General features: G+C 35.6%; 1 protein-coding gene across 50 annotated transcripts in view; it reads left to right on the top strand.

The window, feature by feature from the left end:
* The first annotated feature begins 563 nt into the window (after positions 1–563).
* Positions 564–20,575, top strand: part of LOC6640097 (Down syndrome cell adhesion molecule-like protein Dscam2) — a 68,835-nt gene continuing 48,823 nt past the window's right edge. For 49 of the 50 annotated variants that reach the window (XM_047010046.1, XM_047010038.1, XM_047010037.1 and 46 more), the window contains exons 1-3: positions 564–1,066; positions 6,912–7,141; positions 19,148–19,495. In XM_047010046.1, coding sequence (XP_046866002.1) covers positions 7,075–7,141; positions 19,148–19,495 — 415 coding nt within the window. In that variant the 5' untranslated portion in view covers positions 564–1,066; positions 6,912–7,074. The remainder of the gene's footprint in view (positions 1,067–6,911; positions 7,142–19,147; positions 19,496–20,575) is intronic. The other variant, XM_047010030.1, reaches the window with a different exon arrangement.

The following is a 20,575-nucleotide window of genomic DNA, read 5'->3' as shown; positions in this document are numbered from 1 at the left end:
ACAAGTAATGATTTAGATATGTATTAACTTTAGTAATATTACTTGAATTAGATTAGATTAAAAATAATTCGATTTTACTATAGTATACATACATATGTACATCAGGGGGCAAGAAAGTTACATAGAAGAGATATTCTGCCAAGAATTGAATTTGAAAATGTAAAGAAACTATGTAAGACAATATTTAAGGTAAAAACAAAATCAGAAACAAAACAATAAACAAAAAACAAAGTTTGCGGGGCGGACTGATTATTTGTTTAATTATATAATTTAACTAATTAATATGTTTACTTAATAAATGAATGCCAACAATTTTGTGAAAAAAGACAAATTAGTTTAAAAGATAATAAACTTTCACAAATAAATGTAATCGTTATTAAATAAAACTAAACCGGCAATTTAGCGAAGGGGGTTCCTCCCTCCCCCCCGCACAAGAATTTCCCCGAATTGACCAATTCCCCGGGAGGGGTAGAGCGCCACAGGTGCCAACACCAACCCCCGCAAAACAAAACAACAAACCGTTCGCCGACATGCACATGTATGTATAATCCTGTTCAGTCTTGTTTCGACCGTTGAGCTAAGCGGTGTTCGAACGAATTGTCGTGTCGTGACGGAGTTTCTGCGTCTGTGTCGTCGGCGTTTTGTAGCGTGCGTTTGTTTGTGTGCGTGTGAGTGTTAGTGTATGCGAATACGGAACACCCCCGCAAACCGGTTGAATTCGGTGGTGGGACGTCGTACAAACGAGCGAGCGAGGGAGCGCGCGTCTCAATAATAAAAATTTATAAATAATAATAAATAAACGAAAAGCTAAAGAATATAACGACAACAAGAAAAAAGCAGAGTAAAAAAGTCAGCAGCATTGTCTGCGTGTCTGTGTATTAGTGAGTGAGTGTAAGTGAGGCAGAGTTTTTGTATTCAGAGTCGCCACCCCTGTGGATTAGTGGCACCCTGTTACATACCCCCCTGCTCTACACTTAGCACTTTGTTGCCAGTGTTATAAACAAATACAAATAATAATAAAAACAAATATTAATTTTCATAAACTTTATATAGCCAAATCGGAAAGGTAATGCAAAATGTTTTTTGGCACGATTTTTTGCCAGTGTCTGGCAACTTTCTTTGTGCTCCTGTCTGTATGTGTGCGTGTGTGTGTATGTGTTTTGCCCACGCCCACTTTCCCCCCTCCGCTTGCCTGACAAGGAATTAACGTTTTGACTAGTTTTATTAACTAATAATTGATGAAGTTATTGTAAATTTCAATTATTTCTTAAGTTTTCTTTGATATTCTCATTGATTTTCTATTGCGGAAATCCTTAAAGGGGCACACATACAGGCAAACAGGGTGTGACAATATGAACATAAAGTGTTTGTTTAATGGAAATACTACAAATTTTGGCCCATTAATTGGTAGTAAGAGAGTTTATAATATTAGTTGAACTTTTGCTTTTGGTTTTGGCCAAAAAGTTGCCAACTTTTGCCTAAAATTTCATTGATAAAATTGCATTTGGAAATTCGCTTCAAGTAATTGCGATTATTTTCAGTAAATTTTTTTTCGGCGCATGCGCTCTGCGATTTGCACAAAAAGCAACTCTGTTTTTGAGTGTCTCTGTGTGTGGCTGAGTGTGTGTGTGTGTGTGCAACCTGTGTCCTGATGATGCTGCTGGTTGTGTTCCTGGGTCCTTTGTCCTTCTCACTGTCAGGTAGTTTTTCCCTCTACCTACCTAAGGCCTCTTTCATTTTTGTAGCATCCTTATTTTGTAAAATCCTTTGCAGTTTTCCATGTGGCACACATACGTCGAGAATCTCTGTGTCCCTGCGGGCGTCTGTGTGTGTATGTGAGCAACCCTCTGTTATTTGAAAAGACTTCTCTGAAATCCCTTGCAGCTGCCTTCGAAAACCGCTCTGTTTGGCCTTTTTATTTTTGATTTTGCAAGTGTTGCGCCTTCGTTGCCTCTCTTCTCCGTTCCCTCTTCTTCTTCTAGTTGAAGACATCTTTACAGGATATGGAATATCCCGTGTTGCTAGGCGCTGTTCCTTCTTTCTTGTCGATTTTTTGGCCAAGTGCCATGTGTCATTTCCCTTTTTGTGTCTGCAGCAGGTTGAGATTTCTCCGTTTCTTCTTTATTTGCAAATATTTCAATATTGATTTAACCTTTTTGTATTTTTGGTTGGTATGTAAAGAGTTTTATTCTTTTATGCACTTGAATCTCAATTAGACTCCCTTTTGAGTCTGGGAACTGGACAATGGTCGACCCTGCTTTGGGCCACTGCACTTGGACAACCTCAACAACCGCAACAACAACAACAATGTTTGACTGCAGTAAATGGCAAAAAAAGAAAAAAATATCGGCGTCTCGTCACCCCAATTTTTAGTTACCAGACACACAAAGGCAAAAAAAACAAAAAAAAAACAACAACAACCGGAATGAGTAATGCCAGAATTTTTGATTCGTTGATTTTACCACGCGATTATATGGCATAGGACCGGACAGGACAGGGATCGGGGTTTATGGGGTGGCTAGATGCTATAAAACATTGTATTAAGTAGAGGAGGGGCAATATACATAGGACGCAATGGGGGAGGGGGTTCTTTGGTGCTCTTCAGGGCGATGACTGATTAAACAGATGTTTTCTAAATTGAAACAAGCTACATTTTGGTTTTTTTTTTGCGTTTTCTATATCCACATGATGTAGGATGGGTGCGTCGTTTCCAGCCTTCGACAGTTGCTGCTGACGATGATGATGATGATGATGCGGAACATTTGACAGATGAATCATAAAGAGAAGCGCAAGAGAAGAAACAGAGAAACTACAAAAGGGAAAAATTTACATAAATTTAGGTTGAGCAAAAAATAATGCCAAAAATTACCTTAAATATAGGAGAAAATAACTTACAATTAGAATAGTACAAAATAATGTTTAAAATATATTTTAAACAAATAAATATTGATATATTATAATAATTATTCCTGACGATATAAGGTAGACCTAATTTTTTCTTTAAATAATTTTTCTATAAATGAATCAGTAAACTATGTTGTGCAAACCTAAACATGGAAGAGGATCAACTCTTTGGTAAATTTAAGGGTATACAATTAGTATGAGTTTCCGAAGATCGGTTTCTAATTGGCGGATTATAATTTTCAAGAATATAACAACACCAATAACTTAGTTATTACTTAATTACTCAGTGTCTCTTAGATTAGACTACACATAGAGACGCCGACAACCACTCGGAGAGGTCCAACACCCAACACCTGATACCCTCCCTCTCAGATGCGTATTCCCCTTAAGCCAGAGTGTGGAAAAATTCTAGGAGAGTCAGCCTCGGTCTCTCTTCCTTTTAGCTAATCTCTTAAGATTAGCTTAGAACAAGAAAAGTTTAAAAATAGCTTATTCTCTAAGTATCTCTCATGTGACATATATATGTACATCATTGATAAGCGCCAAAGAAGAAGAAGAGTTGGTGCTCTTCAGGGCGATGACTGATTAAACAGATGTTTTCTAAATTGAAACAAGCTACATTTTGGTTTTTTTTTTGCGTTTTCTATATCCACATGATGTAGGATGGGTGCGTCGTTTCCAGCCTTCGACAGTTGCTGCTGACGATGATGATGATGATGATGCGGAACATTTGACAGATGAATCATAAAGAGAAGCGCAAGAGAAGAAACAGAGAAACTACAAAAGGGAAAAATTTACATAAATTTAGGTTGAGCAAAAAATAATGCCAAAAATTACCTTAAATATAGGAGAAAATAACTTACAATTAGAATAGTACAAAATAATGTTTAAAATATATTTTAAACAAATAAATATTGATATATTATAATAATTATTCCTGACGATATAAGGTAGACCTAATTTTTTCTTTAAATAATTTTTCTATAAATGAATCAGTAAACTATGTTGTGCAAACCTAAACATGGAAGAGGATCAACTCTTTGGTAAATTTAAGGGTATACAATTAGTATGAGTTTCCGAAGATCGGTTTCTAATTGGCGGATTATAATTTTCAAGAATATAACAACACCAATAACTTAGTTATTACTTAATTACTCAGTGTCTCTTAGATTAGACTACACATAGAGACGCCGACAACCACTCGGAGAGGTCCAACACCCAACACCTGATACCCTCCCTCTCAGATGCGTATTCCCCTTAAGCCAGAGTGTGGAAAAATTCTAGGAGAGTCAGCCTCGGTCTCTCTTCCTTTTAGCTAATCTCTTAAGATTAGCTTAGAACAAGAAAAGTTTAAAAATAGCTTATTCTCTAAGTATCTCTCATGTGACATATATATGTACATCATTGATAAGCGCCAAAGAAGAAGAAGAGTAAATGTGAAAATACCTTATTTCTCTATTAAGTTTCTCGCTGGAAGAACTGGAAGAATCGCTCTATCAGTAAACTGCTCTCGTTCTCTCGATTTGAAAGTAACAATGAGTAAGGGATATGCAATATGATGAGAAATGGAGACAAAAAATGCGGAGAATGCAGTTTAGCGGAAAATGTCCTTAGAAGTAATTAAGTTACAGCTATGGAATACCTGGAACAAGCTTTTAAACAAATAAGAGAACCATCCAACGAATTGTTCATAATATAAATTTATAGAATAATACCTACAATTCATTTGGATTTAGGTAACCCAAACAAATGTGACTGAAAACTGGCTCAGATTAAGTGATTAAACTTAAATAAACAATTGGATAGAGAACTTTAATTCTAGCTACTTAGCTATTCTTACTTAAGAATTCATTGTAGATTTCCAAATTTTTGGAATTAAAAAGATGAAATATTGTTTTTGGGAAAAGATTCCCTCATTCTATTGCTATTGCCTCGATTTAGTTACTAAAAAGTTGTTTCTTCCTAGCTACGCCCATGTCCTTTCTTTCTTTCGTCTAGGCAGCTGTTCAAAAAACTACGCAATAAACTGGAATAAAATGTAAACTAGCTGCGCAATTGGCTTAGCAACCCTTGCCAAAGAGTTCATTAGACCAATTTCCAAAAGCTAAGCTAGAGACACACACACACACACACACACCGATTACGAGGAGTGTGTCAAGCAACCCCCTCGTAACGATCGTCAACAACTTTGACTCACAAGAGGCACGCTTCACGCAGGCGCAACCCTCCTCCTCCTCCTCCTCCTCCTCCTCCTCCTCCTCCTCCTCCTCCTCCTCCTCCTCCTCCTCCTCCTCCTTCTCTCTAGCAAATAAATAAACTACTCTCTCTGTGTGTGTGTGTGTGTGTGGTATATATAGATCTGCCGCATGCTTTCAATTTAATGTAAAATAAAAATTCATTTAGCTAATCGTAAAAAAACTTTTGCCTTTTCAATTTAGTTTTAAGAAAATCCACTTAAATTTTAATTAAGCGTTAGAAAAAGCTCAAGAAATTGCCACACATAAACTCAATCTATGGACACACAAACAAAGGCGAGACACAAAAGACTAGAGTCTCTGAAAATCTGACACTATTATCCACTGGATTACCACACCAAATGGAACTCCAAGTTCACCATTCACGAAGAAGACAGAAAAATACGTAAAATCGTGACTTCCTGCCTGTCATAAAGTTTACTGAAAAACTGACAATACACTCTGCCTGTTAGAACGGGGGGGAGAGCAGGGGACTAGTTGGAGGCGCGTGACATTTTATGGACAACAGAAGGCGACACACAAGAAGACTACAACCATTTGGATATCATTTGTGGTTTAATTAATGACATTCATATTCTAAATCGTTTCCATATCTTTACAATTTTAACATTTGCTCCATTTGCTGCTGTTGCCTTAGGCTAATCGTTTCTATTGCTTACTTAATGCAAATGTACTTAGGCTACTTACGATTAGTGGCATTAGAGTGGGAGAGAAGCAAACTATGGGTAGAGGTTCATTGGAGGTTAAATTATGGCTTAGTAGTTTTTCCATTTCTATTAGGATTTTGAAGAAGAAGGAGAAGGATAGATTTCCTTGTATCTTTGGAACTCCTTTAAATTCTTAAGGTTCCAATCTTTAAATTCTTAGATTTCAAAGCTTTAAATTAAGGATTGAATGTGAAATAACGGGCGGTATTTACAGTTCTCAGAATAGGTCTAACTACATATTCCCAGTACTGTATGCAATTTTGGCATTTACAGATTACATGGGATTAAGATTAAGACTGAGATTAAGATTATTATACTTCTCAGTATCTTATGGCACCTTTTTACTGCAGGTTCTAAGTAATTTTTGAACACTTTGAAACTAAAAAGATAATAAAGGGTTCAATTCGCATCCCCCAAAGCTATGCTAAACGCTCGAGTCCATAAAACTCTAAAAATTGTATCGATTTCTCTTCTTATTATTTTTAGATTCAAACCCTTTTTAAAGGGTTTGGTGAGTAAGACCCTACGTTCCGTTTCGCTTGAGTAGTTTTCTCAAAACCTTTTTCCCTTTGATATATCTCAAAGATTCCATCGATATTTGTTGTAAATTTGTGCAAATATTTATCTCCTCCGGGTCAGCTGACAAGTTTGTTTGTTGCGGAAGACAGACAACCACAAGTAGAGCAAAACTGAACGCCACACCCTTTGAAAGCCGCCCACATACTCCTATTGTTTACACACACACACACATTTACGGGGCAATATAAAATTGCAAAAAAAGGGGTGAAATTCTAGTGGAATTCGTTCGATTTCCATTTAACTGACAGAAACAGTAACAGAGGGGAGCAACGGGGGTTGGTTATGTTGGGGTTGGTTATGTTGCTCTTATTGTTGTTGTTGTTGTTGCTGCCTGACTAATCAAATTACTTGCATTTCATTAGCAACAAGGTTGGACTCTTAATCGATCGATAGATCGATCGAACCCCATAGATAAATAAAACATTTAAAATAATAATATTTTGTTTTTCCTTTCATATTATTTCAGCAGAGAGTGACTCAGCTCTCAAATCGTCTACACATCGAAAAGAAGTGTCTCTGGCTGGATTTTTGCATAAAATTAATAAGCCAAACACCGCCGCACGCACCTCTTTTATCAGCTCCTCCTGCTCCTCCTTCGTCTAGTCTAGTCGTCGTCGCAGGGCGGAAATATGGCCCATAATATGCCCAACGAACGCCTCAAATGGCTAATGCTGTTCGCAGCTGTTGCTGTCTTTGGTGAGTAATTCTTTCAAAGATTTCCTTATTGCATTTGTACATACGTGTGTGTGTGTTTTTCATAGGAAAAGTTTAATAAAAAATTTAAATTTTCCAATTGCTTTAAACCAAACCACAAAAGCTTGGGGTACTTCAGTTTTGTTTTAAAAAATGGCAAAAGTTTTCAAAATTATTTATAAAATGAATTCTCACAAGAAATTTATTTGGTTCTTCGATTTTTCCTGTTTTATTAACATCTCCGTAAATGATTTTTGTTTCTAGAGGGATGTAATTACTACTTGAATGTTAAATCTTTATAGTAAAACTACTTGAATGTTTATTCAAACGTTTTTTTAAAAATATAATTATTTTTGTATATTTTGAGGCTGAATAAATGATTAAAACTAAAATTGTATTTTAGAGAAATTTAAATTGTATTTTAGAGAAACTTAAACTTAATTGTCATGAAATTTTCTGATTCCTTTGGTTTAAGTATCTCAAAATTTCAGTTTGGTTGAGTTTTAATATACCAAAATATTTGCTTCTTAAAGATACTACAATCAGAGAAAGCTGAAAGATTTCATACCAATTGAGTTATAGACAAAAATATAAACATAAATTTTTAAAATATTTTCCAATAGTGAAATTTAAAAGTACAATTTTGTGCTCCATTTCTTAAAGAACTCTTTTCTTTTAAAGATACTTAAAATAGAATGGGAATTTTTTGAATTTTGAAAAATCTCTTGTTTCATTTTACGAATTGTGCAATATTTGTGTGTGTTTCCCTCCCAAAATGAATATTTAAAGCTCTTTTTCTACTCCACTCCACTCCACTTCACTTCTCTTTACTTCCCTTTATGATGAACTTTTACTTTTGCTGCAGTTTTCGCTCTTATCTGTTTGGCTATGCTTGACACAGTTGACACATTCTCCTCCCCCTTCCCCTTCCCCCTTCCACTCGGACTTCTCTTTGGGTTCTCTGGATTCTTTTTAAATACCCACAATTTCTATGCATTTTTAATTGTGTTTACTTAACATTTACATTCTACATTCAGTTTTGTTTCTTTGTGGCTTTTTATTGTGACTGCTGTTTGCGTTTTGATATTTACTTTTGCCTAGATGAGAATGTGTGTGTTTTGGATGTGTGTATGTGTGTGTGTGTGTGTGTGTGTGTGTGTTGCAAGCATGTGTTTGCCTCTGTGGCAGATAAACTTTGTGGTTCATTGCCTTTCTTTGAAAGATAAATGTGAAAAATTGTGCTTGTAAATGAGAGTTATACAATTTCTGGGTCAGAAATTCCTGAAAAAATAAATAAAATTGCTAACGCAGAAATTTCTAAATAAATTGAACATTTTCAAGATATTTTAAAATGGCGAAGGAGACCATAAAAGACTCGATAAAGTTTAAATAAATGTTTAACAGAAAAATATAATATAAAAAAGAAACATTTTTAAATTAGCATAAAAGTAGAGTATCTAAAAAGTTGCCTCCTTCAAATATCACATTGTTTTAGCTTATAATTCTTAAATGATTTTTAATTATTTTGAAATTAAAAGTAGGCCACATTTGCCTAAAAGATGTTTAAAAATAATTATTGTTCATTGAACTCAATTGGCGATTTATTGGCAATTCTAATGCAAAAATCTAATGAAATGAGAGGCCAACTTCAATCCAATGGAGAAACAATATTTCTAATTGTTACACGAATTGGTCGATGGGACGGTCCAATTATATTTGCAATAAAAACCCACGTGACGTATACTTAATGTTGTGATCACGAACAAAACTCTTTTGTCGGGTGCTAAAATTGAAATTTGTTAAACAAATTCCATGTTAAGAATTTCAAGCAGGCAAATGAAAACGAAAAAACAGCCAAAACTATAAAAGAACATGAAAAAAGGCATCAAAACAATTGTCAAAGAGCTCGAAGCTCATCAAATGCCACAAATAAACTATCCAATAAAAGCCGCTCATAGAAAAGTCAACAAAAAACACAACACTAAGAAAATAAATAAATAAATAATTCTTATTCAAGTTGCTTGGGGGTAAGAATATTTCTGTCTTGGGGGCTGATTGTGTGGGGTCATCATTCAATTTAAATTAATTGAAATCATTTTTGCCGCCATATGAGAAATTTTGTGAGTTTTTTTTTATTCTCTTTTGTTGTATAGTGCAAAAAACGCATTTAATTTAATTGAAATTCAACGCACAGTCAACACGAACCCAAACTATATATGAAAATGTTAAAAACAAAAGCTCCCTCAGAGTCTTATTGTCTCCCTCTCTCTCTCTCTATATAGTGTTTCCTTCTCTCTCTTGTCATAATGCATCTAAACAGGAAGCAGACAATTGAACCTTTGTGCGAATCAAATAAACGTATAGAATATACGTACATATATATATATACATATAGTTTTGGTTTAGTTTCCACTGCACTTGAAAAGTAACTCATAAGCTGGGGTAGAGAACAACGGCTAAAAGATACCCTGTAGTTGTACATGAGCCTGTGAATTTATCAAGAGTTTCTTGTTAAACTTAACTTTGTGGGAATATACCCAATTTACTTTTTGGATATATAGGGCATCAAGAATGAATGACTTGCCTTTGTTTCTATGTGTTTGTGTGCGTGTGTATATATCAAGCTGATAATATGATTCGTCAGACTCAAACAACAACCATGGATATATGTTTATGGGGATAAAGAAAGCAAATCCAAGTAGAAAATTTCAGCATAAACTCAGCTCTTTGTAAATACTTTTCAATGAGGCGAGCAGCTGATAATAACTATTTCTGCTAAACAACAGTTCTTTAGTATATTTTTGATTAAAATGTATATTTAATTATACTTTTAACTTATTTTAAACTTAAACTGAATCGAAAAAGCAGCAAATGATAAATACTTTCGTTTAAGACTTATCAGTTATTATTTTCTTCTTCTTCTTATTTTTTATAGAAATGATTGAAAAATTGAAATTTGTTATAAGAAATGATTCTAAGAAGATCTACATTTATATATATTTCATGATAGATTACAGAAATTCTTACAGCTGTTTCTATGCCAAAAAGGCTTATCAATTTTCCTTACTCAGTGTAAAAACAAAAAGAAATACTTACAAATATAGAAAAGTCTATTCCAAGAATATCCATTATTGCATTTATAACACATATTTATTTAGATATATGTATACTTATCTCAAACTTGTAGGGTTTCTTTAGCAGTTTCTATTAAAGCTCCCCCCTCTCTCTGTTTTTCTCTCTATCCCACTCTCTCTATTAAATCTCTCACCCCACTTGGTGTTACATCAGTTTCCTATTACACTGCACTTACGATATCTATTCCCTGCCACTCAAAACATTCGTAAATTGTCTCAAAGACACGTAGAGCATCATCTTCTTCTTCTTCTACCTCTCTAGAGAAGATCAAAGATCAGTGAACTGCCAAAATAAAAACCATTTCCGTTGACGAAGAATGGAAAAAAGGAGCTGGCAAAGAAAACAACTTGAAAAGGAGAAGAGAGAGAGAAAAAGAAAGAAAAATGCCTGCGTATAATTACAAATGATTGATGTAGATCCATAGACCAAAGTCCCCTCCTGTCCCCTCCTGTCCGCTCCTCTCTATTTCTCCCATCTGCCCCAACGAATGGGGCATATCACACACACGCAGCAGCAGCAGCAGCGGCATTTTGTTTAAACAATAAAGCGAAAGAGAGGGGCTCCACTTTGGCCTTTTGGATGGGGCACAGCTGCTGCAACATGAAATTGGCTTCAATGTGGATTCTCCTGGTGCTTCGATACTTGATTTATTTTTAATGGCCTGTCTCCTCTGCTTTCTATGTATGGTTTATTATTAGTTATTATGCCAAGTGCCAAAGTAATGAGAGATTGTCATAGTTGCAGCAACTTTTGAGAGAATTGGCAACACATTCCATTCGAATCCCATTTTGGCCATTAAAAACATTTGTCATACATCTTTAAGATCACAGCCAACTTTAAAACTTTGCCAGAACTCAATCGGAAACATTTCTTCAAGTTATATATAGAGGGATTTTGGTGTAGGGTCTTAACTCAAAGTATTTTACGAGCTTCTTTTTCGACTACTCCAAATGCATGACTGGCAATTTATGAGCCAGTCGAAAGGAGAAGTATTTTTATTGTGTAGAAATGTTTTTCTTTTTTGGAATATGAACTGAAAATGATTTTTCTCGTAAGTTATTAAATGTTTTAGATAAATTTCACGTCAAAATCATATGGGATTAGGGTGTTCTCTCTCCGTCACACACAAAAACACTCACACACACCCACAGTTGCTCTCCCTCTCTTTCCTCTTTTTCCATTTTCGCTGGAGTTTCACCCCCTTTTTTTTGGTGTGCAAGAAGAAAACCCGTTTACTTGAAATGTTGACAGAGTTTTCCCTTATCCTTTCACACTTGAAGCAGAGAGCATCATAATTGCATTCCACTCACTCTCTTAGTTAGTGCTCATACTCTATATAAATTATTTACTAAATGTGTCTAAAAATTTAGTTAGAACATCTTTTCGTCATTGCGCACTGTTGCCATATTTCACTCAGCTCTGCATTTTCCTTTCAAAACGTTGGGGGAGGTTTTCTTTCCCTCCCTCTCTCGCACTCTCTCTCCTCTCTTTTGCTCTCTGTCTCTCTTTATCCATGTATACCTACATATATTCTTTCATTTCATGGTCTTAAATATAAATTTCAATTAGTTACAGCATATCGTTCTCCTTTCTATATGGTTTCTGTTAGATCATCTAAATCAGACACTTGCTTACAGCACATAGTAAATTCAAGAAGAAGCATTATCTCTCTCCTCATCTGATATATCATCTTCATTAGCCCGAGGTCGAGTAAAATTAAAGGCACAAAGGAAACAAAGGCGAAAAAAAAATCGTAATATAATTTTGGCGCCCAGAATTATGAATTTACTTGCTGCGCCCAGATACTTATCGAGACTAGAGAGAGACACACACAAACACACACACACATGTCGTCTGTTGTGGCACGTCGAAAAATGTCAAATCTTAAGTCACGTTTTTATAGTCATTTTTCGGGGAGTTGTTGCCTTTTACTTTATTATTATCGCATCCCCACCATCTCGGTTTTGGTTATTTAAAGTTCCATTCTGGTAGATATGGTAGGTATTGGTATCTTTAAGAAGTTCGTCAGCAGGTCTCGGTCTCTTAATTAATACGCGAGACTCGAGAGACGAGGCAATGACGAAGACAAAAGTTTCAATTTAATATGCAAAACGCGTCTGGTTTGGTTTTCATTATATATACATAAGAGTTTACTTATTTACTTGGTAAAAATAAATAAATGTCTGCTGCTATCGTTTTGGCAAGTGGGCAGCTCCATTTTCATGTTGACCCTCCCACTCTTTTGCTACCCACCCACCCACCACTCCAAAGGCTCTTGACACATTCCCATACAGACGCACGTGCGTGATTTCTCTTTTTCTCCTTTTGCTCTCATTCTAGTTCATGTTGTGCAATGCTTCAATTAAAGCAAAAAAAAAAAAATGAAAAGAAAGAAAACACAACCACCCACTACTACACTTGCGACTCTCTCTCTCTCTCTTCTTTGCCTCCCCCACACACATATTTGTCAACGGCAGGAACTTTTATGTCTCGTCTCCTTTTGCTACTCTTTCTCCTCTCCCTGTCTCGGTACGGTTCTGTGTCTCTTCCTCTCTGTGACAGTCTGAAGTAGCGGCAGATATTTCTCGCTTGTCATGATTATGACGGAAATTGGCTGCACATTGGGATGAAACATTTTTAAGAATTGGCACAATATATTATACCATATATAAATTAATTTTTATTACTGAAAAGTGCCTTTTCCTGCATCCTTTACATCCAGGACTGTGGCGGATTCATTCGCAAAATGCCATGCGCTTATTTTGCACTTATATAGATCCTTATATATTTCCCTGTCTAGTGTCCTGCGAATCACACTGCGAGTCAGCTAAGACTTCTTTATAGCCTTCTTTCAAGCCTTACTGAAATGGAAATTCATGTGAATTTGATTTCAAGGATTTTTAACTCGTGCTTTGAGGATTAATGTTCATAAAAGTAAATAAAAAACTCGTGATATTCTATTTTTTAGAACTAAAAAGAGTGCTCAAATCAAAATAGAATATAGAAGTAGCCCAAAATAGTATTGGAATTAACTGTAAATTTAATGGAACTGAAATCGGTAATTTTAAGGGAAAAATCGCTTTTTGATATCGACATTTTAATAGTTTGTCGGGAAGAAATCGTTCTTTAACGTTGAAATTTAAGAAATTTCCGATCCAAGGATCTTTTCACCTTTTGCCTTTTGAAAGAACTAAAAAAAGGTTTAGCAAACATTTTACCCATTAGAAGTCTAGCCACAGCTCCACTGCCTTTTTCTTTCAATTACTTTTTCTTAGCCCACTAACCACTGTATTAATATGTACACGCGCCCAGTCATTGCCAGTGAACATCAGCTACAGTGTGACAAAACCTTCCCAGTTGTCGCTCTCTAGGTACTAATATGATTACATGTTGTCTATCTACTACCAATTTCATGTCTGCCCTTCTTCATTTGTGTCTCCTGTCGGCTTAACGGTGACTGCGTTGTTTGCGTCTGCCCTTCCTCACCTTCTTCCATTTACTAGCTTTGTTGTGGTTTGTTGTCACCTTTCCATCAGCAAGGTGAGGAGTAGCCAACGCTCCATCGAGCATTGTCATCTCTCTGACATTTTCTTGTCCGCACAGTGTGGACAAGTTGGTTGGTTCTGTGTGGTTTAGTTCTTCTTCTTCTTGTGTTGTTGCGGTTAATTGAAAGTTGGAAGTTGTTGTTTGGCTGCTGTTCTTACGCATTACCTAATTACATTTTAGCCAAGTAATTGGATAACTTTTTATGTGCCGTGGGCTTTAACAGCAGTTTTTCGACGAGTCCAATGAGTGGGCCAACCAGCAACAACGTGGATGTTGGACATGACACGATTCGCATGAATGAGTGGGTAAAACTGACATTGAGAGACCTGTTGATCTGCTACCCCTCTCTCTCTCTCACTCTCTGTCGCACTCTCAAGATGTGTCTACCTCTCACTTGAATCTCGTTCTCAAAACAGCTGTCGAACTGGTTTTTTGGTGTTCATTATAAATATATATGTATAGCAGATGGTTTCATTGTTATAGCAAACCAAAATCAAACAATAATACATATACACAAATATATAGAGTAGAATGGTGGTAGATGGAATATATGGTCAAAGGAGTGCCATAAAGGGCAGTAAGAGGCTTTCCCTTCACCCTCACCTGGACATACATTTGCTTGGTGCGTGTGTAGTGAGCTAATTTTTGACTCAAAAGGTGTTCCAGGTGGGCGTTGGTGGGCCATGCGTGTGTGCCTATTGAACTTTAACACAGTTGTTTTTTGTTTTTGTTTTCTGTTTTGTCGACGGAAGTTATTAGTTTCCAATTTCCTTTGTTATTATATTTGGGGGATCGAAATTATAGGAATTAGTTGGCTGAAGTGTGAAGGGTTTTCCATTGTTCTCCATCATATGTATATGGGTTAATTAGTAGGGCTTTGTGATTAGAAAGACATTAAGGAATGAAGGAAATATAAGAAAAGAAACATATTAAAATAGACCACAGAAGAATATTATTATTTGTAATAACACTTCCTTTGGGACGAACAAAAGTGTTAAGAGACTTTAATTATGATGGTAAAATGTATATAAAGTATAAAAAAACTGGTTTTAGACTAAAGTCTCCTACTTGGTAGAGGCTGGAGTTTTAATCCCTTATTAGTAAACATTTTTAAAGAATTTGGAGCTCTTGTATCTCAAAATTCCAACAAATTTTTAACAAAAATTTTGTTTATTTTAGCCTCACCCTTTAGAGTAAAGCATTTCAAGTTTACTACTTTTATTTATTTATTTAATTTGGAATGTTATTTGGCTTAGTAATTTAATATCTCACATGCTTTTTGCCAAAGCAATGGAACATTGTCTCCCCATTTTACTCTATTTGCAAAGTCTTCTTACTCATCGTTGCGAATGTGCGGCTTCTTTTCTTTAGAGAGAGACAGAGAGAGAGAGAGCTTCTATTTGAACGGAGTGTAAAAACATTTACCAAGTTGAGTCACAGTTTCTATCTCACCTCACCTCACCTCTTCCCAAACCATTTGCCTTTCTCTGTCTGTGCATTAAATGACCTTTACATCATTGTGTTATGCGTGTGTGTGTGTGTGTGTGTGTGCACTTGGAAATGGGAAAAAATTGCTCAAATAAGTGGAAAATTGACTGACTGGTCTAACTATTAGAAATTAGGTATTTTAGTGAGCATAAAAAAACAACAACAACATCCACACACAGAACTTAATATTACCTCAGATTTGCCGGCAACCGGTTTTTTGCTTTTTGCAACGAAACAAAAACTAACAAAACAAAATAAAAAAACACCTGCTGTATAATTGGCAGTCGTAAAAAACAAAAACAAATCTGCGACTCTTGCAAAAAGCAGCAACAACAACCGAAAAAGAGTAGGAAAAAAGATGCAGGGCCAGGTGCAAAATGTGGAACCTTCAACAGGTGAAGGAAGTTAAAAGCAGGAAATCAAATGAAAAGAAATTTGTGAAATAAGGTTAAAGGAGCATACCTAAGCGACTACAAAAGGAAGTAAGACTATATGAAGTATTATGTTATTCCAATCAATATGTAGGTATATATAAAAGATTATAGAATATAAAATTAGAAGATGCCAAAGTGCAGATACAAAATCAAGACTCCATATTTCAATGTAATACATTTTTTTGTGAATAATTCCAGATAAACCTTAACATCAATATAAAACATTGTAGCAATATGAAATATTGATTAAAAAGCAAACTGCTAACTAAAGTAAGCCATCTTGAATCATCTAGTTTGCCTTATCTGTTAGCTGCTTTACTATGTAGATTTATATAGAACAAATACTAATTTAATAGTAATTTATTCATATATCTTAATAAAAAGTTATACTCAATCCTTATCCAAAATTATTCAGTACTTTTTAACTTAAGAAGTTATACTTAATCTGTTCTAAAAACGGATTCAATACTTTTGAAGTTTTATCTCTGCTTTTTCCATAAATTCCTATGAATCAAGTGCATATCATTAGTCAGTTCTTGATTTATATTTGAACTATTACAAATTGTTTCTAGCCATTACAAATGTGAGAAATTTACACAATTAAAACATAATACAGAAAACTTGAGGTAATCACACTGTTTCTTTCTTAAGTCAGCTTTTTAATAAATCTTAAAAGTAAATATTGAAAATAAACTCTGTTTAAATTAGGAACGAAAACTTTATAATAAATTCAATTCATGTCCGTTACTTTTTGATTTGTTAAACATGTGCAAAATATTATTTGCTATTGCGTAGTTTTGCTCTTGACTTCTTTTAAATTGTCTACCTCTTGGCAAAGAGCATATTAATTTGGAGAAGTTGTTTGTGATACCCTCTAGGACGAAGTCTTCTGATTTGTAGGCATTTAAAGTATGTATATAGATTCTCAATCATGCTGAGTTAATTGAGATGTGTATATATCTTTAAAGCATTTCCCCAACTACTTCCACATGCTTTATAGTTAAATAGTTTAAAAATTGTCAAAATCAGATGAAAAAGTTCTCCTTATTTTGGATTCAATTATAGGGAGTGTTACATAAATAGAAAATCCATGTAATTATAGAGTATACCGACTTCAGTATCTCTTCCATTGGTCTAACCCTTTCCTGTAGTTTGATTTCAGTTCCACACACATTGCCATCATCTGGCCGCCATATGTTTAGTCGTATGTTTTAGGTTCATATACACATCTTTTGTTACTTTTTTGGTTTGTTGCAGACGAGTTGAGTATTTAATATTTATTGTTTCCAATGAAACAATTGTATTTAAAATTCATCAGGCAAAATGTGTTGTCGCTTTCCTGTTAAGCTAAGGAATTTTCATTCAAACCTTAAGCAATTCATTTTTAAAGACCAGACAAGAAGACCAAAAAAACAAAATTGTTTTGAATTTCCAATAAGGCAACAAAGATAGAGATGGAGAGAGAGATAGAGAGAGAGACAGTCCGATGTTGTCGCATGATTCTGGTTTTGGTTTGTTGTTGTTGTTGTTGTTATTGTCAGGTTTAATTAATTCATTTTCATTCAAATGTGAGAATTTGTTCCAGGCCCCCATTGGGGCAATGCGCTTTGTGACTTGGGTCATGTCATCATGCCATCACTTCCGTTGCGTTTCATTTGATGTGTGGTGTGGCCCCACTGTGCACTGTATACTGTGTTTGGAATAATTATTATTATTATACCCTAAGCTAATTTGTCGTTTTCAGTTTTATGTCTTTTTCTCGGTCGATTTTCGTTTTCGTTTTCATTTTTATTTTTTGCTTGCTTGTAAAGTGAGCTAAGCTTTAATTAATGTGCGAGTGGAAATAATAAATTAGATAGGCATTCCACACAAAGTGACCTAAACATAAAAATGTCAACTTGCTTAAAACAGTTGAAGGACACACAGCGTGTCCACAAAAAATACAGTAAAGCCTTAAAATATATTAAATTTGTCCGACGTTTTATCTAGATTGTATTTCTTTATTTATATTTTGTACTTTATTCTAACTTCTCAAATAGATAGCTATAAAAGTTTTCAAAGTTAAGTTAGCTATAAAATAATAGTCCAAAGGGTTTCAACAAATAAGAAGTCGATTTATGTAGACTTACAATTAGATAAACATAGATATATCTGCATATTGAATTAATCCTCAATGAGTTTAGCAATTACTTTCCAAAGCATGAAGAAAATTTGTTTGATTTTTCAGCATTTTGAAATAGGTTTATTTATTTTTTCATTGTATTTGAAAGAGATGATAATAAGTACGACTCAAAATCAAGGCCAGCTGTTGTATTATAGCTTAAAAATGTTTGGTATTTAACCTTCTTCTTAATCATAACAATAAAATATATTTATTCTGCTCAAAAATTCAATGAATTCTTTAAAAATAAATATTGAATTGAAGTTTTTAAATTTACAATTATAAGTTTTGGGAAACCTCAATTGCTAATTATAAACACAAATGACAAAAGCTTAAAATAAATTTTAAAAAGTGGAAACTTTCCATAACATACAATTTGTTTAAATCTTTTTGATTCTGTCATAAAGATATAATATGAATAAGGAAAACAAAGAATAGTTTTTAAATATGCCAAACAAATTCTCCTCTTTTTGAATTTGTTGTTCATGTAGCCTAGTATTCACTGTACAAAAGAAGAGCAGCCGCTTTAGAACGCATTCTTGTTGTTTTTTGCCAAGACAAATTGCAGGCTCACGTTTACAGAATTGCCCATCCATTGCTCCATAGTGAAGAATATGCAACTGCACGACTGGAGGAGGATGTGCGCATCAAAAAGAGGATAGGAGGGAGGCGTGGCATGACAGTGTCAACACCTTGTGGCATGGCACTGCATAAAATTGAATATGAAATTGTTTGCCAATGCAAAAGTGACAAACCATGGGACAAAGGGAGCTAAGAGGAAGAGAAGGAGGGAGGACTTGCAGCCTCCAAAGTGTCAACGAACGTTGTTTTCTTTTTTTACCCCAGTTGGCTTTTGTTTAGGGGTTTTGCGTAGAGGAGGAAATGGTAGAGCGACCAGTTTTAGCTGTTGTTTTTTTTGTTGTCGAAACATCGACACACTTCAGCACATACCATAGAGTCCAGACTGGCACCCAAGAGTCACTGATCCATGGCATTCAATTGTCATCATCATCCTCCCAACAGACCGACCGGCAATAGGGCACATTGTTGGAACAATAGACACATACTCCGACTCTTTGACAATTGAAACTTGGCCATGGGTTCAACGACAAATATGACTCATGTATTTCCGTTACATAGAATCTAGATAAAAGCACATACCTACATACATGCGTATATATTGTATATTGTAACACCAATCTCTAATTATATATCTCTCTGTGTTCTCTTTACTTTCGTCCGTAGCCACTGCCATCAGTACTACAAATGCTGCCAATCCACCAGATGCCGATCAAAAGGGACCAGTTTTCCTCAAAGAACCCACCAATCGCATTGACTTTTCGAATTCGACGGGCGCTGAAATTGAATGCAAATCAAGTGGCAATCCCATGCCAGAAATCATTTGGATACGTAGCGATGGCACCGCGGTTGGTGATGTTCCCGGTTTGCGTCAAATCTCATCGGATGGCAAATTGGTATTCCCACCATTCCGTGCCGAAGACTATCGCCAGGAAGTCCATGCCCAAGTCTATGCTTGCTTGGCACGCAATCAATTTGGATCGATCATATCGCGGGATGTCCATGTGCGAGCCGGTAAGTTGTCGAATGTTCCACGATGCCACAAAACGTGAGATGGAGACCAGTGCAAAGAAGGAGATCATTACAACATATCTTTCTATAGCCAATTGTGAATAGCAATTAGTGATGATTGGTCTCAACGGGACTCAATTGTTCATTAAAATTAAAAAAAATTATAGGACTAAACATGAGATGACGCAATTGCCTTAAAGAATCTGAAAACTATCATGAAAATGCGTTGGTAGGTTGGGCAACTGGGAAAAGTAGAAGTTAGCGTGGGATGTTTAATTAGACGTCTTAGCTTCTTCTTTTGCGGATCAGTTGCCCAGCCCACAAAGCAAAGGTCTTATAAGTTTTTTGACCACCAAATTCAAACCAAAACCAACGTCTTCTTAGCAAGGACTTGGGTCACTCATGTTACTCATGGCTAGTTCTAAAATATAACTGCTCCAAATCTTGCACTGCTCTCAATCTTGCGTAAAGTCTCTTTGAAATTTACAGCAAACACCCTGGAGAACCCAATTTTTCGTCGCTGGTTTGGAAAGATTATCCATTTCGTTGTCGCCGTCGTCGTCTTTGGGCTTCACTTCACTTTGAATACTCTTCTATGTTAGACTCGCCTCGTTTTCTTGTGCAAATACATGTGTTTATGTAATGTAATTGAACGTTTTCCACACTCACAAACACACACACACACACACACCAAACTTTCCAATTTAACACTCAATGTGCGACTCTTAATAGGTTTTCGCCTGTCAATGTTTTGTCGGCAACTGTACTCGGGCAGAGCAGAAGAAGACCGACCCCTCCATATGGTCACCTTTGCAATTTCCACTATAATTAAACGTTGCACAAGCCGCTGAACCCGCTGCTGCTGCTGCTGCTGCCACTGATGATGATGATGATGCAATTGTCGTCGTCGGGATACAAAACAGAGTTCAACCCAGGAGGTCGCCGTTGTCGTCGCCATCGTCGTTGTCAGGGTGTCAATTTATCGAGTTATACGCTGCTTAGCGTTTAAGGTCTAGGCTCTCAGTTGCCCTATTCATTACATTTGCTTGCATAAACCAAGAGGAAAACTTAATCACATTTTAA

Source organism: Drosophila willistoni (assembly GCF_018902025.1).
Source record: "Drosophila willistoni isolate 14030-0811.24 chromosome 2L unlocalized genomic scaffold, UCI_dwil_1.1 Seg196, whole genome shotgun sequence".
Lineage (NCBI taxonomy): Eukaryota > Metazoa > Arthropoda > Insecta > Diptera > Drosophilidae > Drosophila > Drosophila willistoni.
Note: the sequence above shows the minus strand (reverse complement) of the source record. Positions and strands in the feature narration are given on the sequence as shown.